Source organism: Macrobrachium rosenbergii, chromosome 6, assembly GCF_040412425.1.
Source record: "Macrobrachium rosenbergii isolate ZJJX-2024 chromosome 6, ASM4041242v1, whole genome shotgun sequence".
NCBI classification, from domain to species: Eukaryota; Metazoa; Arthropoda; class Malacostraca; order Decapoda; family Palaemonidae; genus Macrobrachium; species Macrobrachium rosenbergii.
In genome coordinates, this window is record NC_089746.1 from 16,969,695 (window position 1) to 16,994,694 (window position 25,000).

At 36.6% G+C, this 25,000-nt stretch overlaps 1 protein-coding gene across 1 annotated transcript in view; it reads right to left on the reverse strand.

Moving 5' to 3' along the window:
• Positions 1 to 25,000, reverse strand: part of LOC136839235 (Na(+)/H(+) exchanger beta-like) — a 157,815-nt gene that overhangs the window by 36,453 nt on the left and 96,362 nt on the right. The window contains exons 16-18 of the mRNA XM_067104986.1: positions 10,598 to 10,753; positions 3,568 to 3,668; positions 651 to 797 (exon numbers count right to left, since the gene is read on the reverse strand). Of these exons, the coding sequence (XP_066961087.1) occupies positions 651 to 797; positions 3,568 to 3,668; positions 10,598 to 10,753 (404 nt within the window). The remainder of the gene's footprint in view (positions 1 to 650; positions 798 to 3,567; positions 3,669 to 10,597; positions 10,754 to 25,000) is intronic.

A 25,000-nucleotide genomic window follows, 5' to 3' on the forward strand; every position in this document is an offset into this window, starting at 1 on the left:
ATTCATCAAGGGTTGCAAGAGAAGTCCTACGGAAATTTAGGTGGGAAACTCTTCCACATCCTCCTTATAGTCCTGATCTTGCTCCTTCAGATTTTTTCCTGTTCCCAAAACTCAAGGAACACGTAAGAGGAGTCCGGTTTGAATCTTTGGATGCTGCTAAACATGCAGTTTCAACATGGTTTAATAGAAAGGCCCCAAATTTCTACAAAGAAGGGTTGCAGAGGTGGAAACAGCGCCTTGAAAAGTGTATAGAGTTAGATGGTAGATATGTAGAAAAATGATGTTTGAATATCCTTAAATAAAGAGTATATTGAATTTTTCCTGAACTTTTTGACTTACTCTATATATATATATATATATATATATATATAGAGAGAGAGAGAGAGAGAGAGAGAGAGAGAGAGAGAGAGAGAGAGAGAGAGAGAGAGATTTCTTTCATGACAGAGAGAGAGAGAGAGAGGGAGAGAGATTTGTTTCACGAGAGAGAGAGAGAGAGAGAGAGAGAGAGAGAGAGAGAGAGAGAGAGAGAGAGAGCAGCCATCAACATCAATGGTTACATGGTTATAGTTACATTAGCTAATACTATTAATACCATTTCTACTACTACTACTACTACTACTACCACTGCTACAGCTGCTACCGCGACTCACCTGGGCTCCATCATGACCTGTTCCTTGAGGGAAGGAGAGAGAGAATTCGAACGGGCCAACTTGGCCCGGGCGGCTTCGGTCTTACACAGAGGCTTCACGTGGTCCTCGATCATGGCCACTGGACCATAGAGGTGGGCGTAGTGCTCGCTGAAATTAGAATTTTAAAAAGGTCATAGAAAAATAATCATTTTCTTACGGTCAGGGAGAAGTAATAATTTCCTTAAGTTCACAGACAAACAATCGTTTTCTGAAGGTCAGAGAGAAATAACAATTTTCTTAAGATCATTAAAAAATCATAATTTTCTTAAGATCATACAAAAAATAATAATTTTCTTAAGTTCCTGAAAAAATAATAATTTTCTTACGGTCATAGAGAAATAATCATTTTCTTAAGGTCAGAGAAAAATAATCATTTTCTTTGGGTCATAGAAAAATAATAATGATAATGTTCTTTCAGTCATAAATATGACAGGCAAGAATTCCAGAGAAGTTATGGCTGTATCTCTATGTAGCACAGGTTTTTATGAAGGTCTTATAAAGATAATAAAAATGTTCCTCTACATGAATAGCATATTCAACCAAATAATTCTGAGTATTACACTAGAATTTCTGTATTTCTTGGTATAATCTTTTGGAAATAACCATAAAATCTTCAAAGATAATGTTAGAAAATCCTTGAACTGTAAATTCCAGTCATCTGTTATACGAATTTGTTTGAGTTTTTCAATAATAAATAATAAGAAATTTTAAGGGATAAGTCGTGTTCCTGTTCTATGAAATTAATTGAATTTATAAATGTAAATAACTGGAAATACTCAATAAATATAAATGTCTCCATATTCATGAGAACAGTCTGCAAATATGCACTAATAAAACCCTCAAGTCTTCACGTACTGAAAGCAAAATGAATAAGGCTTGGCGTTTAATCCCAACGTTCATATTTATTATATTCACTATATTAACTATATTATATCGTATTTCATCCTCATTATATATATATATATATATATATATATATATATATATATATATATATATATCCTACACAAGGATATGCAAACAGAAAATAGGTACGAGTCCTGTAAAGCGAAAGGCATCAGTTTATATTTGTCTCCCCTTTAGATGTTATTAAAGAAAACGGACAGCATCTATTTCTTTTGACATGCATTTCTCGGGGTGCAGTTTAGTAAATTTACGACTTATGGCTATTCCTTTTTAACTAGAAGGATCATCTATGTATTTATCTTCACTGATAAAACTATTTTCATTGTATAAGATATTAATATGAAAATTAATAACTAATTTTGACTATTTAAGGAATTACGATCTAATTAAATCAAAGAGCTTAGCTTCAATACGATAAGTTCTTCAAATAGAAGAAAGTAATTTTCTTTCCTAATAAAACCTTTTTTCATTAAGAAAATAATAATATGAAAACTAACAACCACTTTCAAGTTTATAAAGGATTACTTTTTGATTAAATTTAAGCACTCGACTTCATACGAAAAGTTCTTCAAATAAAAGAAAATATTAAAAGTAAATAACGGATTTTCTGTTGTAGAGAACGACGTTCTAAAAACATCCCAGGAAAATTTTCCTCATATCAAGAAAGGTTCCTCACATGGAGGAAATTCCACAGACAGACGAGAAGAAAAAACATAAAAAAGACATATTAAGACGAAAAAGGGTGAGGAAATTCCTCAGGCAGACGAGGAAAAAAAAATTACCAAGAGGGGAAGAGGTGAGAAAATTCCTGTCAGGTGAGGAAAAATACATAAAAAAACACACTAAGACGAAAAGGGGCGAGAAAATTCCTCAGGCAGTCGAGGAAAAAGAACTACCAATGCGAAAAGAGTTAAAGAAATTCTTCAGGCAGATGAGGAAAATATTAAAAAAACCTACCAAGATGAAAAGAGGTGAGGATATTCCTCAGGCAGATCAGGAAAAATACATAAAAACTACTAAGATGAAAAGATGTGAGGAAATTTCTGAGGCAGACGAGGAAAAAAAAAAAAAAAAAATACCAAGACGAAAAGAGGTGAGGATATTCCTCAGGCACATGAGGAAAAATACATAAAAAAAACTACCAAGATGAAAAGATGTGGCAGAAAAAAAGTAAAAACTCAGATGCAGATGAGAAGAAAAAGATGAAAAAAAACTACCAAGATGAAAAGATGTGAGGAAATTTCTCAGGCAGACGAGGAAAAAAGTAAAAAAAAACTACCAAGATGAAAAGATGTGAAGAAATTTCTCAGGCAGATGAGGAAAAAAGTAAAAAAAACTACCAAGATGAAAAGATGTGAGGAAATTTCTCAGGCAGACGAGGAAAAAAGTAAAAAAAAAAACTACCAAGATGAAAAGATGTGAAGAAATTTCTCAGGCAGATGAGGAAAAAAGTAAAAAAAACTACCAAGATGAAAAGATGTGAGGAAATTTCTCAGGCAGATGAGGAAAAAAGTAAAAAAAAAACTACAAAGATGAAAAGATGTGAGGAAATTTCTCAGGCAGATGAGGAAAAAAAGTAAAAAAAAAAACTACCAAGATGAAAAGAGGTGAGGATATTCCTCAGGCACATGAGGAAAAATACAAAAAAAAAAAACTAACAAGATGAAAAGATGTGAGGAAATTTCTCAGGCAGATGAGGAAAAAATTAAAAAATCTACCAAAACGAAAAGTGTTGAGGAAATTCCTCAGGTAGACAAAAAATACATAAAATAAACTACAAAGAATTCCTCAGGCAGACGAGGAAAAAAGAAAAAACTACCAAGATGGGAAGTATTCAGGAAAAAATAAACAACAAAAAACCTACCAAGACGAAAACAGGTGAGAAAATTCCCCAAGCAGACGATGGAAAAACTAAAAAGCAAAAAAAAAAAAAAAAACTACTAGGACGGGAAAAGGCGTGAGCAATGCTTACGAGATTGCAATCTTCTCGAAGAGCCTCTGCAGTTTGGTCTCGCAGGAAGGTCTCACCATCCATTTCTTCAGGTATTTGTCGTTGTAGTATATCATGAGGGCCTGGAATACGAGTAATAGTCTTTTTTTAACAAAGGTAGTAGTATTAGTTGTAGTCTTTTTAAAAGTAGTTGTAGCCTTTATACGAAAGTAGTTGTGTATATATATATATATATATATATATATATATATATATATATATATATATATATATATATATATATATATATATATGTATGTATATGTGTACATTTAAACATATGTATATACATATATATACATACACATAAATATATATACATAATATATATATATATTTACATATTTTACGTTTTTTTCGTTTTTATTATTTGTTACATTCCTCCAGATAAGAAATTCCTATCTCGGATGTATAACAAAACCTTGAGAGAGAAAATGTAATACATATATATATATATATATATATATATATATATATATATATATATATATATATATATATATATATATATTAACCCTAGAAAAAAAAACTTTTGACAACAATTCCCATTGCATTACCCAGTAACTGGCACCGTCTGCGCCTGAAATTACTACCAACAATTTATTTAAAAAAGAATTTGGAGTTTTCATTGGCCCTCGAATAAAAATTCATGGTTGTCGATGACATATATTTTATAAAAGTATACTGCAAAACACAAACAAATACTAAAAAATACTACAAAATACTAGCATTTTTTCTTTTAAAAAAACACTAAAATCGTGAAGTGTATGAGTCACAAAAAACGACAAAATCCGTCACAAAATAAGAAGACATTGAATGGCATGCCTCCTCATACCACAACGGGGAACAAAGTCATTCTACCACAACACGACAAAGTACTCTCTTAAAAAATCCTCGGACTTTACAAAGAGAGAGAGAGAGAGAGAGAGAGAGAGAGAGGAACAAAATAAATCTTCCAAGTTAATCTGGGTATTTTGTTGAAGTTGGTAACATTTAAGTTATCTAATGTTTAGGGAGAGAGAGAGAGAGAGAGAGAGAGAGAGAGAGAGAGAGAGAGAGAGAAGTCCGCCGGGAGAATCTTCTTTCAGCGATATGAGAAGAAAGGAGAGCACAAAGGATGATATACAACGACTCGCCGAGGAACAGTGCCATTAACGACCTAGTAGGAAGAAGATGAGGGGAGAGAAAGGGGGAGAGGGAGAGGGAGGGAGGGAGGGGGTATGCCAAAAGCCCTGAGAAGAGAGAAGAAGGAGAAAAGAAAAGCTTTATAATGGAAAGGGGGTAGGGAGGGAGCGGGAAGGAGTCTTTAAAAGAATGTGGAGACCATGTAAGCGCCCAAGAATACCTGGTCACGCATGAAACAAGAGGAGATGAATTTGCTACGAAGGACAATAACTAAACTGACATTTTATCGAAAAAAATATTGATTAAAGTTCACAGATAGATAAATACATAGCCAAATCGCAAATATACTTCCGTCCTCTTTATCAATTGCTTGCTAAATCCTAATTATCCTCTTGTGATTATTGAGATAGCCTTTCTATTGAGTACTTTCACTTCTCTTTACCAATTGCTTCCTATATCCTAATTAAACTCCTCCTTATCCTAATTTTTATTTCACGCTGGATCACTAATACTCTGGGAGCGAATCAGAATTGAAAGCAGTGATTGAAATTAAGTCTTCATGCCCTCAAGGTAAAGATTCTACCGGTTAGTTGCCAATTTTCCTACCTTATTCTTTTTGACAAGAAAAGTCACGCAATACCTCATATACATATATATATATATATATATATATGTATATATATATGCAGTGTGTATATATATATAATTATCATTATATATATACTATAATATAGAAATAATCAACACAAAATCACGTGTGGAACAGAAATAAATTTCTGACTCACATCAGCGGCCTTGCCTTTCAATTGAAAGACCGGGGTTCGATCCTGATGTGAGTCAGAAATATATATACTATGATATGTATACAGTATGTATATATATATATATATATATATATATATATATATATATATATATATATGCATCTATATATTTATATATGCATCTATATATACTTGTGTGTAAATGTATATATGTATATACACCCCATCCAGAAACATCTCTACACACACATACACATACCCACAAACACAGAATAAATTTACAAGGAAATAGGGCATTCTCCTTCGCCCCCTTCCCCTTCACAAACCCCGCCCCAACCCCGTCCCACACGCGGTCACACCAATCTTTTTATTTTCTTTTTTTTAAGCTCAAAAAAAGCCTTTGCCACTTACCAATACGGAGGCAGGCCGATTGTGGTCAGATATATTGATCTCAGTGTGATTCCGCTCAGTGAATATATATATATGGATTTCTGCGCCCCTATGAGAGTCAGGGGTAGCTGAAAAAATCTCTCTCTCTCTCTCTCTCTCTCTCTCTCTCTCTCTCTTTAATCCCAGTTCGGTAACCATTTTCTCTATCTCTTATCTCTTACAGTTTTTTTAAATGCTAGTTAGGTATTCTCTCTCTGTCTCTCTCTCTCTCTAAAAATGTCTTTAATGCCAGTTCAGTAACCACTCTCTCTCTCTTGATACCAATTCAGTAGCATTCTCTCTCTGCCTCTCTTTCAAAATTTTTTAAATGCCAGTTCGGTATTACTTTCTCTCTCTCTCTCTCTCTCTCTAAAAATTCTTTAATGCCAGTTCAGTAACCACTCTCTCTCTCTTTCTCTCTCTAAAAATCTCTTTAATGCCAGTTCAGTAACCATTCTCTCTGCCTCTCTTTCAAATTTTTAAATACCAGTTCAGTATTACTTCTCTCTCTCTATCAAAATTTTTCAAATGCTTCAGCTCTCTCTTTCAAAATCTCTTTTAAACACCAGTCTCTCTATCTCTCTCTCTCTCTCTTCTCTTTAATCCCAGTTCGGTAATCATTCTCTCTATCTCTTATCTCTTACAGGTTTTTAAATGCTAGTTAGGTATTCTCTCTCTCTCTCTCTCTCTCTCTCTCTCTCTCAAAATTTTTCAAATGCAAATTAGGTATTTCCTCTCTCTCTCTCTCTCTCTCTTTCTCGCTTTCAAAATCTCTTTAATTAATGCAGCTTCAGCAACCATTCTCTCTCTCTCTCTCTCTCTCTCTCTCTCTCTCTCTCTCTCTCTCTCTCTCTCTCTCTCTCTCTCTCTCTCGATTGAACAACTCTTATTTTTTCCTTGACTTGTCATTCTAACCAAATGCCTGTCGCATTTGCTACAAGGAAATATATCATTATTTTGGCGCTTATTACCGCCGTGGACAGGAAATTGAAGAGACGGAGAAGGCAGATTTAGACAGACAGGCGTCGGATCGAGACGGTATTGACGGCAATTCGATTTAAAAGCAAAGGAAGGGAGAGAGGAGGAATAAATGAACCACACGCGTACACACATCTACACGAAGAGAGAGAGAGAGAGAGAGAGAGAGAGAGAGACAGCGCGATGCACACTCTCACAAACACACACACAAAGAGAAGAAGAAGAAGAGAGAGAGAGAGAGAGAGAGAGAGAGAGAGAGAGAGAGAGATGCACACACACTCATACACACACACATAGAGAGAGCGACAGAGAGAGACAGAGTGAGATACATAACACGCTGAGAGAGAGAGAGAGAGAGAGAGAGAGAGAGAGAGAGAATTTTCTCATAATCCTTGTTTCTTATTCAGGTTTTAAGATGATAGCAAAACATTTTTCATTTTTGCTAAAGTCATTTTGAAAGGAGGAATATATGAATGACATGTGCACTCACACACACACACACACACACACACACACACAGAAGACTTCCAAAGTCGCTTCCTGGTTTTATGATAAAAGCAAAACATTTTCAATTTTTGCTGGAGGTACTTCGCTAAATTAAAGCTGTAGGAAGTAAGGCAACCTCTCCATTTAGGCTAACCGATCTGCCCTGTTTCATAGGAGTTAAGGAAAACATAGAAGGGAAAAAACGCAGGTTCATAGGTGCATATACATACATACAAACATACCTACATTCACACATACATACATACACGCCCTCTTAACTGGACACGATTAGAGTTATGGTAAACTCTCTCTCTCTCTCTCTCTCTCTCTCTCTCTCTCTCTCTCTCTCTATTTGTGTGTGTGTGTACGTGTGAATGTGTCATTCATATATCCCTCCATTCTAAGTACTTTAGCAAAAATTATAAATGTTTTGCTTGCATCATAAAACCTGGAAATAACACAAGGCTTATGGAAAAATCTCTCTCTCTCTCTCTCTCTCTCTCTCTCTCTCTCTCTCTCTCTCTTTAACTTCTCGAATTCTTCACACTTTTTTGTTTACGCTTGTCTCTACAACAAAGCCTCGGATCCAAATGCAAGATGATGTAATTCTGATGTCCAAAGCAGGATTCGAACACGTATCCGGAGTATCACACCGAAGTCACGTGACCTTGTTCTGATACACTGGATGCAAGTTCGAATGCTGCTATGGGTATCAGAATTAAATCACATTCTTGCATTTGGGTCTAAGGCTTTGTAGTGACAAGCAAGTGAACATAAAAGGTGTGAAGAATTCGAGAAGTTAAGAGGGCATTGTGGTCATTACAGTTCTAAACATACATATATGAACATACTCTACTTCAAATATTTGTACTTGTATTCCTATCTTAAGTAGTTTTTCTTTTATTCAGCTCTAATTTTATAAAGACTTTCTGTGAAACATTCTCTAAAATTTTCTCTACCCCTCTCGTACTAATTTCGTAGCTTTCTCCCTCAAAGATCTATCCTCTTAGAATACTTCTATTTAATCTCCTCATTACAAAGTTGAGATTCATTACAGAAAGGGATTTTAGTAGGTCTCTGAGTTGAAGAATTGCCCATTAGTGATCGTAGGAAAAGAGGTCTCTTCAATCTTTTCATATGAAAGCTACCGTAAAACAAATTCTTGAATATTTTCTACTTTCACTCTGATACCAACTTCATTACAGTAAAATCAACTGAAATACTTTCACTCAATTTTTAATGTCTATCTTAAGAAGTACTTTAATTTAGTTCAGCTTCTGATTTATGACTAAAAATTATGACCCCTATGAGACCCAGTTGCCTTCAAAATGCTATTTTTTCTAGTTATGACCCCCTGTGAGACCCAGTTGCCCTCAAAATTGAGATTTTTTTCAAGTTATTTCCATTATGAAATCCAGTTGCCTTCAAAATGGCTATTTTTGTAAGTTATGTCCCCTTTGAGACCCAGTTGCCTTCAAAATTGCTATTTTTGTAAGCTTTGCACTCGTCCCCCATATTTGACCCAGTTGCCTTCAAAATTGCTATTTTGTAAGTTTTGCACCCACCCCCCAGTTGCCTTCATAAGCTTAGATATTTGACCCAGTTGCCTTCAAAATTGCTATTTTTGTAAGTTTTGCCCCACCCCCATATTAGACCCAGTTGCCTTCAAAATTGCTATTTTTGTAGGTTTTGCACCCCACCCATATTAGACCCAGTTGCCTTCAAAATTGCTATTTTGTAAGTTTGCACCCCACATTAGACCCAGTTGCCTTCAAAATTGCTATTTTCAAAATTGCTATTTTTGTAAGTTTTGCACCCCACCCATATTAGACCCAGTTGCCTTCAAAATTGCTATTTTTGTAAGTTTTGCACCCCCCCCCCATATTAGACCCAGTTGCCTTCAAAATTGCTATTTTTGTAAGTTTTGCACCCCCCCCATATTAGACCCAGTTGCCTTCAAAATTGCTATTTTTGTAGGTTTTGCACCCCCCCATATTAGACCCAGTTGCCTTCAAAATTACTATTTTTGTAAGTTTTGCACCCCCCATATATGACCTAGTTGCCTTCAAAATTTTTGCTATTTTTGTAAGTTTTGCATTTTTGCCTCCCCATGAGACCCAGTTGCCTTCAAAATTGTTATTTTTGTAAGTTTTGCACCCCATATTAGACCCAGTTGCCTTCAAAATTGCTATTTTTGTAAGTTTTGCACCCCCCATATTAGACCCAGTTGCCTTCAAAATTGCTATTTTTGTAAGTTTTGCACCCCCATATGAGACCCAGTTGCCTTTGCCTTCAAAATTGCTATTTTTGTAAGTTTTGCACAACCCCCCCATATTAGACCCATTTGCCTTCAAAATTGCTATTTTTGTAAGTTTTGCACCCCTATATTAGACCCAGTTGCCTTCAAAATTGCTATTTTTGTAAGTTTTGCACCCCCCCATAAAATTAGACCTAGTTGCCTTTCAAAATTGCTATTTTTGTAAGTTTTGCACCCCCATATTAGACCCAGTTGCCTTCAAAATTGCTATTTTTGTAAGTTTTGCACCCCCCATATTAGACCCATTTGCCTTCAAAATTGCTATTTTTGTAAGTTTTGCACCCCCTATATTAGACCCAGTTGCCTTCAAAATTGCTATTTTTGTAAGTTTTGCACCCCATATTAGACCCAGTTGCCTTCAAAATTGCTATTTTTGTAAGTTTTGCACCCCCATATTAGCCTCCCCTATGAGACCCAGTTGCCTTCAAAATGCCATTTTTGTAAGTTTTGCGGCCTCCCCCCCATGAGACCCAGTTGCCTTCAAAATGTCATTTTTGTAAGTTTTGCGGCCTCCCCCCCATGAGACCCAGTTGCCTTCAAAATGCCATTTTTGTAAGTTATGACCCCTATGAGACCCAGTTGCCTTCAAAATGGCTATTTTGTACGTTTAACACCCTTATGAGAAAAATTGTCTTCAAAATTACTATCGTTTTACATTATGGCCTATTAAGACCCAGTTACCTTCAAACATTAAGACCCAGTTGCCTTGAATCATTAAGACCCAGTTGCCCTGAAACATCAAGACCTTGTTGCCTTGAAACATTAAGACCCAGTTGCCTAGAAACAGTAAGACCCCGTTGCCTCATTAAGACCCAGTTGCCTTGAAACATTAAGACCCAGTTGCCCTGAAACATTAAGACCCAATTGCCTTGAAATTCTATATAATAAACAAAGACGTCTCTCTTCGACTCACCCTGAGATAGAAGTCACCGTGTTGACCTAGAACCTCCTCTATTCCAGCCATGATGTGGTCCATCGCCGTGTCGTTTATCTCTTCGTTCAGGTTTTTCCTGTCCGAACTCTTGCGCTGAATCTGGAGGAAGTTCACCAAAGGCTTGATTGTCATTCCCTGGAAAGACGGAAGAGGGTATCAGAATGTTTTTGCTGTGTATTTTATTCAGTCCTGTTCAGTTCGCGCGCTTGACTGGTCGACGAACTGCCCTCTGTCTTTCAGGAAAGCTAAGCTTCTTCATAGCTCTCTCTCTCTCTCTCTCTCTCTCTCTCTCTCTCTCTCTCTCTCTCTCTCTCTCTCTCAGTTTTGTATTTTGTATGAAGCGTGAAGGGACAGAAGTGTGTATGAATGTCATACAAATACCTAAAGTACTCACTGTAATTATACTCTCTCTCTCTCTCTCTCTCTCTCTCTCTCTCTCTCTCTCTCTCTCTTGCACACTAAAAGCTTCATAGCTTAATCCACCTCCCCAACCTCTCTCTCTCTCTCTCTCTCTCTCTCTCTCTCTCTCTCTCTCTCTCTCTCTCTCTCTCTCTGAAGATTACGATCATAACGTCTTCCATCTTCAGTCAGCATCATGCCGTAACCAGCTCCTAAATAGTATTTTATGTAGAAAATTCATGTAAAAACAACAACAACAACAACAATAATAATAATAATAATAATAATAATAATAATAATAATAATAATAATAATAATAATAATAAACTTGGTAGTCCGTCATTTATTCACGACAAATCAGATAACGCGAGGAACAGCCACAGGCCACGAGAAAATCACTCGGCTGACAGACTCAATTTATTTGGCACAAATGAGATTTTTCTTTCTTCTTCTCGAGGAAATGGGTCGCGAGGCTTTGTTGTTTGTTCTCTCTCTCTCTCTCTCTCTCTCTCTCTCTCTCTCTCTCTCTCTCTCTCTCTCTCTCTTTCTTGTGCGAGTGTGTGTGAGAGTGAAACTAAACTATGAAACTTCGTACGCAACAGAGAGAGAGAGAGAGAGAGAGAGAGAGAGAGAGAGAGAGAGAGAGAGAGAGAGTTACAAGCAGTTACAAGGATTAGGATATCTCAAAGACTTATTAGTTCATCCGAGGAGACATCATGTGCTCACTTATCTCTAGGAGCAGGTTTTACTGTTCATTCACAGTGTTCTGATGATTCTGTCTAGCTTTCTTTTAAACTCTTCCACACATAGAGTGAGACTAAGTTACAAAGCTTTTGGTAAGCAACAGAGAGAGAGAGAGAGAGAGAGAGAGAGAGAGAGAGAGAGAGAGAGAGAGAGAGAGAGAGAAACTAAATTACAAAGCTTTTCGAACGTTCCTTGTTTCATCTCTCGCCTCTCGACTTCTGGCCTCTGCTTTGTAGCACTGTCATTCTAGCAAGCACTTAGCCTTGTTGAGAGAGAGAGAGAGAGAGAGAGAGAGAGAGAGAGAGAGAGAGAGAGAGAGAGAGAGGTCCCAGTTATGTTCCATATTTGCTAGCGTAATGAGCGGATTCCCTTTTTGGGAAGGACGGACAAGTGAGAGAAGTTTTCACAGAGAGAGAGAGAGAGAGAGAGAGAGAGAGAGAGAGAGAGAGAGAGAGAGAATATTAGACCTAACCATTCCACATTTTTGTAAATACCAAGCTCTCTTTTAACATGCACATACACATAATTTACATAATTATATGCCCTGTTATTGAACAACAGGGTCAGGCAAAATATTCTATACTTTAACAGAATTCACTTACATCGAAAACAGTTTTATCTGATTAAAAATAAAGTTACGAAACTTGAACAAAATATTTATAGAACAAATTTATGTAAAAGAAGGAAGCAAAGTATCCGCTTTTTAAAACCATTGCCGAATCTCGTTTTAAAACTCACTGAATATGAAACAGACGCGTTCGCGTCTTAATATAAAGAAAACAAGTAAAAAATGCACCGAAGTTTCTTTGGCGCAATCGAGTTTTCTGTACAGCCGCTACAGCGTATAATCAAGGCCAACGAAAATAGATCTATCTTTCGGTTGTCTCGGTATAATGCTGTATGAGCCGCGACCCATGAAACTTTAACCACGGCCCGGTGGTGGCCTATCCTATATCGTGGCCAGAAGCACGATTATGGCTAACTTTAACCTTAAATAAAATAAAAATTACTGAGAGGCTAGAGGGCTGCAACTTTGGCATGTTTGATGATTGGAGGGTGGATGATCAACATACCAATTTGCAGCCTTCTAGCCTCAGTAGTTTTTAAGACCTGAGGGCGGACAGAAAAAAGTGCGGACGGACAGACAAAGCCAGCACAATAGTTTTCTTTTCAGAAAACTATTAAGATTATATGAAAAGTTATCCTAAATTGTTATGCCGTCAAAAATATTTTATCAAAATTACAAAGTCAATTCTCAGTTTCTTACCACCTTGAAATCACAACGTCATGATGTAAAATACTTTTGCAATCAGTAATAAATTTCCAGATGGAGAATTCAGATTTCTCTGGGGTTAACTATGAGGAATGTCCGGTAGATTACTCTAAAAATAGCTCTGAAGATATTGACTGATTCATAATCATGAAATGGGGTCGCAAAAGCTATGGCTATCAACGCTACTGACTTTGATTCCATTATTATTATCATCATTATTATTATTATTATTATTATTATTATTATTATTATTATTATTATTATTATTATTATTATTATTATTCAGAAGATGAGCCCTGTTCATATGGAACAAGCCCACCACAGGGGCCACTGACTTGAAATTCAAGCTTCCACAGAATATTATGGTGTTCATTAGGAAGAAGTAACAGAAAGTAATAGGAAATTCAAAAAGAAGAAAATAAATTATCAAATAATAAATAAATAGATAAAATATTTGTAAGTAAATTATGGACGGAGAGAGAGAGAGAGAGAGAGAGAGAGAGAGAGAGAGAGAGTCTGATTATATTGGGTACTCTGGATATTTGTATGATATTCACACACTTTTATAATTTCATATAAAATATAACAGAGAGAGAGAGAGAGAGAGAGAGAGAGAGAGAGAGAGAGAGAGAGAGTAATAAATCACAGGTATGCTGGTAATTCCATGGCGCAGGTGACAGGTAATTTTGAAAAAAAGAAAAAAATTATCTCAATTCAGTTTTCCCAAAGCCAATTTCGCCAGTTTCGAAGCAATTTGGTCAATAACCCTAACCATTAAACTAACTACCCATTACATGCCAATTACGAATAATGAGCTTCAAGCTGGTTAGAGTAAAATAAAATAAAAAAAATATATATCTAAGAGACTGGAGGGAAAATGGACAATGATTTTCCTTAGAAACTCGGGAACGATTCCAAGTATTGGAACCTTTTTCAGAAGGCTTCCTTTGTCCTCGAGGAGATACAATGCAGCAGGCAAGGAGAAAAAGATCTGAATCTTACTGATCGCCTGTTCAATGCAGCCAACAAGGACAAAGATCTGTATTTTTAGTGATCACCCGTTCAAATGATCAACATTTCTCTTTCTCTGTTAATATAAGGTTTACCAGTTTTCTATAATACTTCCAACATAGGTTTTTACTTTGCACTTTTCTTTCACGATTTAATTTAAAGGTTTAAAGATCTTTAAAGATCACTCAAGGCAAGGGGAAGGTATATAACCAAGTTACACATTGTCCTAGAACATGAAAATAACTGTCCACCCACGTATGACCTGGGGGAACATGCCAAATGGCTGCTTGGAACTCTCAAATCCCCCTGCATCCCTAGCTAATATGAATGGTTTGATGCCTAAATTAGCATAAACCTGTTATAATAAACCTCATTTTAATCCATCCTATTCATAAAATCATCACTAAAATCATAAATTATCAGAATGACAGCAATATTAGGCTTCATCAAAATCAATATCATTTTAATAAGCATGATTATACTGAACCAGTCATCATAATTATTCTGATGATAATATTGACATAACAAAATCATCATTATCATCTGAACATTGTCTCTGAACCATTATGACGTCAATTACTGGATAAAAAGTGGCTTTTATTCAAACTATTGATTTCATTTGTAAATATTGGTTTTTAGTTTTCTGAAAAGAAAACTAATGTGCCGGCTTCGTCTGTCCGTCCGCACTTTATTCCGTCCGCCCTCAGATCGTAAAAACTACTGAGGCTAGAGGGCTGCAAATTGGTATGTTGATCGTCCACTCTCCAATCATCAAACGTACAAAATTGCAGCCCTCTAGCCTCAGTAGCTTTAATTTTATTTAAGGTTAAACTTAGCCATGATCGTGCTTCTGGCAACGATATAGGACAGGCCACCACCGGGCTGTGGTTAGAGTTTCGTGGGTCGCGGCTCATGCAGCGTTATACCGAGACCACCGAAAGACATATATTTTCGGTAGCCTTGATTGTACGATGTGCAGAAAACTCGACTGCGACGAAGAAACTTCGGTGCATTTTTTGCTTGTTATTTTTTTAGTAATGACAGTTTATAAATATAGGTAAATAATTGATAAAAAATCTATCTGGATCCTATAACTTCAAACTATAAGCACTCGCTGTAATTAGGCTCTCTCTCTCTCTCTCTCTCTCTCTCTCTCTCTCTCTCTCTCTCTCTCTCTCTCTCTCTCTCTCTCTCTCTCTCTCTCTCTCTAACATTTTATATGGAATTACAGAATTGTGTACCATACAAATGTCCAAAGTACCCACTATAATGAGACTCTCTCTCTCTCTCTCTCTCTCTCTCTCTCTCTCTCTCTCTCTCTCTCTCTCTCTCTTATAATTTATATGGAGTGCCAAACGTGTCTGTGGATATCATACAATTACCTAAAGTAGTGGAGATACTTCACGTCTGAATAGCTCTGATGACCAACTGTGACTGAAAATATTATTATAATTATGGTATTTATGGTGCCATTGATGACCTTATGGAAATATTTAGAAGTACAGAACATCCCTTTTGAATTGATATAATGGCATCAATACGATTGAAGTACGAATTAAAAATACGGATTCTCTCACCTTCACGAAGACAACGTAACACGATTATCTGAATCACCTAATTACATCAGATCAAACAAAAGAAAAAAAAATTACATCAGATCAAATAAAAGAAAAAAATTACATCAGATCAAATATGAACAAATGTTTGATCAACTCAGCCATTCTGTCCGTCGTCTAATTAATCGTCTCTCTCTCTCTCTCTCTCTCTCTCTCTCTCTCTCTCTCTCTCTCTCTCTCTCTCTCTCTCTCTCTCTCAATAACACGTAAAAGGTTTAAATTAAATGGGTTTGTTTAACACGCAGGAATTCGCGACCTGTTTGCAATGTCTGTCAAGTTTACGGAAACAGGCGAAAATTATCAATTTTTTTATTTAATGTTTCTTTTATTTAATGCCTGGGATTAAATAAATAACATTTTTAGATTTTTGTTCAGCTGAAATGACTTATGTAACAAGACTTTTTTCATTAATAAGTCTGAAAAACAGAAGGTTGCTGTTTGAATTACCTTGAATTGAATTGAATTGAATTGAATTGAATATCGAATTTAGGACAAAGGCCAAACACTGGGACCCACGAGATCATTCAGTGCTGAAACGGAAATTGATAGGAAAAGGTTAGAAAGGCGTAACGGAGGAAAACCTCGCAATTGCACTGTGAATCAACTGTTGGGAGAGGGTGGAAAGTAAGATGGAAGAACGAGAATATGAAAGGAGGTACAGTAAAAGGAACAAAGGGGGTTGCAGCTGCAAAGAACCTTAAGTAATGCCTACAGCGCACCGCATGAGGTGCACTGATGGCACTACTCCCCTACGGGGTGAATTACCTTGAAAAAAGAATTCAAGTCAGTTCACATGAGAAATTGGCAACATTCACACCTAAGACTCTGTTACTATTATTATTATTATTATTATTAAGTAATACCTCTACTTATCCGACTTCCACACTTACCAGCAACCATATTATGAGTTTTTCCACCATGCTGACTCTCGAGTCCACAACCTCCAAGAATATGCGGCGGTGCTACTTCGGCTGGTTACCTATCTACGCGTCACCTACTCCGAGGTGCTAGTACTAAACAAAGTACGGTAAATGTAATGTATACGGCCGCACGATGATATCGTTTATTAATATAATTTGTCGACCACACGATATGGAAATGAGTGTATATAACACTTTGATCCCCGCGGGGGTAGTACTAAACACGACGTACCCCAAAGAGCTTCCGCCATGTTTAGTATTAGCCCCTCGGGGATCAAAGATATCGTTTATTAACATAATTTGTCCACCACACAATATAGGAATGGCTGTATATAGTACTTAGATCGCCGCGGGGCTAGTACTAAACACGGCTTCCCCCAAAGAGCTTCCGCCGTGTTGAGTACTAGCACCTCGGAGTAGATGACACGTAGATAAGCCAAAGTAGCAGCGAATAAAAAAAACTTCACACACTTAACTAGGATGAGGATAAATCCTCTGAAATAATGGCGCAAAATTTCTTTCCAAATTTTTCAAAAGAAATAACAAACAAGTAAAAAATGCGCTGAAGTTTCTTCGGCGCAATCGACTTTTCTGTACAACCGCTACAGCGTATAATTAAGGCCACCGAAAATAGATCTATCTTTCAGTCGTCTCGGTGTAATGCTGTATGAGCCGCGGCCCATGAAACTTTAACCACGGCCAGCTGGTTGCCTGACCTATATCGTTGCCAGAAGCACGATTATGGCTAATTTTAGCCTTAAATCATTAAAAATTACTGAGGCTAGAGGGCTGCAATTTGGTACATTTGATGACTGGAAGGTGGATGATCAACATTACAATTTGTAGCCCTCTAGTCTCAGTTGTTTTTAAGATCTGAGGGCGGACAGAAAAAAGCGCGGACGGACAGACAAAGCTGGCACGATAGTCTTCTTTTGCGGAAAACTAAAAATCCTTACGACCATTGACCTTTGAGTTAGACACACACACACACACACACACACACACACAGACTCTTGCCATCTGGGGAAGGTGAAAAAAGGTCGCTGTGGAAAAGAGGAAAAAAAATTGAAAGAGGAGGAAAAGGTTTGATTGTGCGGTTAAAAATAGCATATACGCCATTGATGGGCAAAACAAGATGTGTGTGGCTGGGGGAAAATGTAGAGCTATCAGCTATAATGGAAGAAGGAAGGGTGAGTAGGCGTCACACAGAAATGAGGTTATATCAGCGTTTGGTAAATATATGTGTGTACGCAGACATATTCATATATATATATATATATATATATATATATATATATATATATATATATATATATATAATATATAGAAATAATCAACACACAATCACGTGTGGAACAGAAATAAATTTCTGACTCACATCAGGATCGAACCCAGGTCTTTCAATCGTATGGCATAGTGGGCAACGCCCTTGCCTTCCAATTGAAAGACCTGGGTTCTGATCTGATAATGAATATATATATATATATATATATATATATATATATATATATATATATATATATATATATATATATATATATATATATAGCATAAACTGACCATCAAAACAAGAACACAGAACAGCACAACAAGACGGCACAGAAACAGCAAGAGAAACCACCATTTTTATCAGCCATAAGGTACAAAACAAGACCCACCTCGCCTATGCAGTGCCTAAGCACTTGAAAGCGACAATCATCAGTAAGTCGAAAACGCCTTTTTATTGCTCGTTCAAGCGTTCAATAGACGTTAAAACTCTTTTAACGACTTCCTGAACTCCCATTTAATGAACGCTGGATAAAGAACGCCAAAAAAACAAAAAAAAGAATGAAATTGATGTTTTGAAAACTATACGGGGAAGTGGACTCCATGAAATGTCAGCTAACGACCATTAAGAACGCCAGGCGCACCCCCCCCCCTCCCCTCTATGTTTGGGGAGTGGGTGGGAGGGGAAAATGTTTGATGATTTTCCGCTCTAGTATTGTTGGAAGGGGTCATTCACCCCTAATTCCGACAGGGTATTCGTCATGGGAATTGGAGTGGAGAATTGGGCTGGAATTAGAAGGAATTTTTTTTTTTTAAGGGGTCAAGGAACTGACTTCTAATGACAGCAAAATTACTTTGTAAGGAGGTGTTAAGATTGTGAACTGCTCTGTTGTTAAGTTTTATATATATATTATATATATATATATATATATATATATATATATATATATATATATATATATATATATATATATATATATATATATATATATATATATATATATATATATATATATAAATGTATACATATACACACTTATATATATGTATATATATATATATATATATATATATATATATATATATATATATATATATATATATATATATATACATGTATACATATAGCATCGTTTTACAAAAATCAAAAGAAAAAGACTTTTAAAAAAGTAAAAAAAAAAAAAAAAACTTGGCCTTACACAAATAAAACTAAAACCAGACACCGCTCTTCACGAAAGCGTGAAACCTTCACACCAAAGAATAACAGACCATCTATTTAAAACGTCTTTTATAGATTTTATAGAAAGAAAACTTCGAAAGCTTGATTTAAAAAAAGGAAAACCTTTGCCCCAATCCTTCCCAAGTTGTATAGCCATTGTAGAGCAGCTTACAGGCAGAGACGGAAGGAGGGGCGATCGATAGGCATATTCTTGGGTGCATCTTTTCCGCCATATTCGTGGGATCTCCTCCTCCTCCTCCTCCTCCTCCTCCTCCTCCTCCTCCTCCTCCTCCTCCTCCTCCTCCTCCTCCTCCTCCTACTACTACTACTACTACTACTACTACTACTACTACTACTACTGTTGATCGCAACCTCATCCCCTGCTTATTCTTGCATTGCTTTTCTTCCTCCTCCTCCTCCTCCTCCTCCTCCTCCTCCTCCTCCTACTACTACTACTACTACCACTGCTGCTGCTGCTACTACTAATACTATTATATTATTATTATTTATTATTATTATTATTGATCTCAACCTCCTCCTCCTGCTCGCTCTTGTATTGCTTCTCTCTTCCTCCTACTTTTCCTCCTCCTCCTCCTCTTCCTCCTTCCTCCTCCTCCTCCTCCTCCTCCTCCTCCTACTACTACTACTACTACTACTACTACTACTACTACTACTACTACCACTATTATTATTATTATTATTATTATTATTATTATTATTATTATTGATCTCAACCACCTCCTCCTCCTCCTCCTCCTCCTCCCTCCTCCTCCTCCTCCTCCTCCTACTACTACTACTACTACTACTACTACTACTATTATTATTATTTCAACAATAGGTCTTTTTCTCCTATTATCAAACGGAACATGATTCCTAAATTTCTGTCCACTATTAATAGTAGTAGTAGTTGTAGTAGTAGTAGTGTTCAGAAAATGAACCCCACTCGTACGGAACAAGCCCACAAGAGCCACTGACTTGAAAGCCAGGCTTCCAAAGAATATTACGGTGGTCATTAGAAAGAAGTAACAGAAGTTAATATGAAATACAGAAAGGGCAGAGATCGGTTGTTAGAAAAGAAAGATTAATAAATTAATAAATAAATAGATAAAAACATAATTATTAAAATACAAGAGGAGTTGCTTTAGGCTAATAATGCGTTGCATCTTCGCTTGAACTTCTGAAAGTGCCAATAGCGCAACAACCTCAGGGAGACTGTTCCACGGTCTAACGGTGTGGGGAATAAAGGGTCTCTGTAACCGTTATAGTTCGACAGCGAGGCAAAACACTGACTGCATATTGGTGCCCCTGTTCAACAAATCTGGTTGTTGATTAATTGATTGATCGAATATAAAATTAAGGCCAAAGGCCAAGCACTGGGACCTATGAGGTCATTCAATGCCGAAAAGGAAATTGAGAATAAAAAGGTTTGAAAGGTGAAACAGGAAGAAAACCTCGTAGTTGCACTATGAATCAATTGTTAGGAGAAGGTTGAAAGTAAGATGGAAGAAAGAGAATATGAACGGAGGTACAGTAAAAGGAACGAAAGGGGTTACAGCTAGGGGCCGAAGGCACGCTGCAAAGAACCTTAAATGATGCCTACAGTGCACCGCATGAGATGCACTGACGGCACTATCCCCCTACGGGAAACAAATCTGGTTGTGCTCAGCAGGAAAAGGGGATCGGAGGTCAATTGTGAATGTGAAAGATCCTCACATTCATTCATCAAGGCATCTCGCTGACTTATTGATTTTCCTTCGTGCTTGGTAAAAGACACCGTCATCATTCTACTACAAGCAATTGTGGCTCGTCCTTTTGTTGAGCTTTCTTTAGAATTTAAGAAAAAAAAAACCATTATCGACTTTTCGTGACTTGCAAACAATGAACAGAGATAAAATATTAAAAATTAAACAATGAACAGAGATAATATATTAAAAATTACTTTTTCTGATTATATCATAATTGTGTTTCTTCATTTGATATCTAAGATACTCAATCATAAAACTGTCAAAAATGAATTCGAAGACTGTATATAAAATTGTAAGTAACACAGCGTCAATAGATTTCGAAATACGCTTGTGTGTGTGTGTGTGTGTGTGTTTGCGAGTGAAAGTATATATGTGTACGTGCGGGTTAGAGTGTGTAAGTGGGTGTATGTCTGTGTGTACGTGTGAATGAGAGTGTAAGTGGGTGTATGTGTGTGTGCATGTGTGAATGACAGTGTGTACGTGGGTGTATGTGTGAGTGAAAGTGTGCAAGTGGGTGTATGTATGTATGTATGTATGTATGAGTTAGAGTATGTACGTGGGTGTATGTGTGAGTGACAGTGTGTACGTGGGTGTATGTGTGAATGAAAGTGTGTAAGTGGGTGTATGAGTGTGTGTATGTATGAGTTAGAGTATGTACGTGGGTGTATGTGTGAGTGAGAGTGTGTAAGTGTGTGTGTGCGAGTGAGTGCATGTGTATGAATGTGCGAGAGAGTGAGAATGTGTATGTGAGAGTGAGTGAATGAGTGAGTGATTGAGTGTGTGTGTATGTTTGAGAGAGAGAGAGAGAGAGAGAGAGAGAGAGAGAGAGAGAGCCATTCCATGCCTGATACCAGTTATTCAGGCCGTAATATCTGCAAGTTGTATGTCAGGATTAACCCTCAAGAAACATCAATCACAGGATCAATAACGTGAAACACGACTAAATCGTGTCGATGACCTTTGTTGTTGTAACGCCAGCGTACGAAATGAGTTAGTGGATCGTATTCTTCAGATAAATACAAAAGAATATTGTTTCCTTGGAACTATACAACTAGGGTTGGAACTGCGCTTGATTTTTCTTGTTTTTATTCTACTTTCCTTTTTATTAAAATCACTTTTCTCTCTTTGATTTCTTTAAGAGACAGTGTTAGAATAGAATAGAATAGAATATGGAATTCAGGCCGAAGGCCACGCACTTTGACCTATAAGGACATTCAGCGCTGAAACGGAAACTGGCGGTAGAAAGTTTGAACGGTGTAACAGGAGGAAACCTCGCAGTTGCACTATGAATCAACTGTTAGGAGAGGGTGGAAAGTAAGATGGAAGAAAGAATACGAACAGAGGTACAGTAAACGGAATGAAAGGGATTGCAGCTAGGGGCCGAAGAGACGCTGCAAAGAACCTTAGGTAATGCCTACAGTGCACCGCATGAGGTGCACTGGACGGCACTACCCCCCTATGGGATTAAGGGCCAGTGTTTTAAATAGCTCAAGCACATTTCTATCCTACAAAATTTAGTTGCACTCGAATGAAATGTTGCCATCTTTTCTATCCACAAAACTCCTCTGCAGCCCATCTTCTGTGACGTCATACAGGAGAGGTATAGTCTACTCACACCTCCATTAGTCACGCCACCCAAATTCTTTTAAAGGACAAAAAATACTTTTTATTTGCCATGAGCTACATCTTCATGAATTATAGAAACTCACACTAGCGAAGATGACTCTATGTCGTAAACAAAATGCTGTGAGTACCCTGTTACACGCTTGAGTGTATTTCTCCATCAAAGGAACTAGGATTCCGAGGCTTTCCTCGTTCTTGTAACTGTTTAATCATACTCATGAGTTATGTTTTCACATATATCTGACTTAAACCTTCCATCTATTGCAGTGGTTCTTAACCTTTTTCAATGTATGCACCCGTTTCAAATCAGCAGTCAGTTCTCGCACCCCCTGAATTACTGGAATAAAATAAGCTAAAATACAATAATAATAATAATAATAATAATAATAATAATAATAATAATAATTATTAATAATAATAATAATAATAATAATAATATTATTATTATTATTATTATTATTATTATTATTATTATTATTATTATTATTATTATTATTATTATTATTTTATTTTATTTTATTTACATTTTTTTGCAGAAAAATAACTTGCAAATATAAAAACATATTTTGTTTTAATTATTCATTGGCATCCTCGCACCCCTTAGGAACCGGTTTCGCACCCCTAGGGATGCGAACACCCCTGTTTAAGAACCACTGAACGGCTAGCACTCTCCTAGGCCCGCGTTCGATTCTCCGGCCGGCTAATGAAGAATTAGAGGAATTTATTTCTGGTGACAGAAATTCATTTCTCGCTATAATGTGGTTCGGATTCCACAATAAGCTGTAGGTGCCGTTGCTAGGTAACCAACTGGTTCTCAGCCACGTAAATAAGTCAAATCCTTCGGACCAGCCCTAGGAGAGCTGTTAATCAGCTCAGTGGTCTGGTTAACCTAAGGTATACTTAAGGACCACTGATCCACTGCCTCCCGTGGCACCCTGACAATGCTGAAAGGTTACAAGACTTTGTTTTAGCACATGGGACGTTGAAACTGCCTTCTGTTAAATTGCTCTGGATTTTAGTTACCCAGTTCAGGATACAGGTGTTCCCATAATCCCAGACCACTAGAAATAGGTGAATACCGAAACTTCGTACTGGAAAATTAACTTACTGAAGACAATACTATCTTTCATTTGTCTCTAGAATCCAAAAATAATCTTAAAAAGAACAAGGGTCTTTGAAATCTTCTGTAACTTTTACATTTCTTTTAGATAACGCGACATCCTACCGTTTATTCTCTGGTTATATAACACAGATACCCTTTAAAGAAAAAACAGTGTTCCACGCAGGGATCATGCAAAAACCAGGTTCAAGAATAATTTATCAGTTTAACCCGACAAGTTTCGACTTCCTGAAACTGAAAGGGAGACATTGTGTCACCCAGTAACACTCCACCCACGTCAAAACATCTCAAAGATTAATGTGACCTCAGGCGATGGCGGGAGAAGAGATATAAAAATCTTTAGGGATCTTTACGAATCCATTCGTACATTCCAAGAAAAGCATGACTATTCTATGAGCCAATGAATGAATGACGTGAAGGTTCTTATCGTGCTTAGGAAGGGGCAATCGGATCTCTCTCAAAAGATTTTATTAAAGTTCAGTTCGATGGTCGATGACCTGAGACGCCTCGTGACCTTCGCTTGTCCATATAAAATTTTCGAAGATCGAAAAAATTCTCGTATTTTTCGTCCTTTATATAATTTCGTAAAGTGATTCGCCTGTGAAGAATTTATCAATATTTACGTCGTTGTAAAAAGCTTGTGTAAAAAACGGGTTTTCAGTATGGCAAAGCCCCACTTAAAATGCTTGAAGATAAAAGTAATACTCATTATACTGAAAATGTTGTTCTTGTGGAGCACACACACATACAGAGAGAGAGAGAGAGAGTATGTTGCGCAATTAGAACTTCAAAAGTTCCAGCGAAGATGCAATGCATTATTACCCTAAAACAATTCACCTTTTTATTTGAATAAATTAATTATATTTTTGTTTACTTATTCATTACTCTTTTTTCCAATAACTCCTCTCTTTTGTTTTGTATTTCCTCTTGTCTTTTGAAACATCTTAAAAGTACACGCCATATTCTTTGGAAGCTTGGAATTCAAGCCAGTGGCCCCTGTGGGTTTGCTCCACAAAAATAGGGGTTCTTCTGATCAATAATAATAATAATAATAATAATAATAATAATAATAATAATAATAATAATAATAATAATAATAATAATAATAATAATAATAATAACACTCCTGTGACAATATGGTTTCTCAATAAATGGCAAATACAGAAAGAAGAGACCACTTATTAAAAAAGAAAAAAAATTAACAAATTAATAAATCAGTTTTAAGAAATTACGTGAATCGCTCAAATACAAGGGGAACTGTATGAGGGCAGCAACGCAAAGCATCTTCGCTTCAACCTCTGAAGTTCCCGTTGCACGACATCCTGAGTAGGGAGGCTGTTCCTCAACAAGGTCCAATCAGGATTGAACTTCCCTTAAAAACGAGAGGATTCTTCCTAACACAAAAATAAAAAACTGCGAAAAAACAAAGGACGTTATAACTGAAGA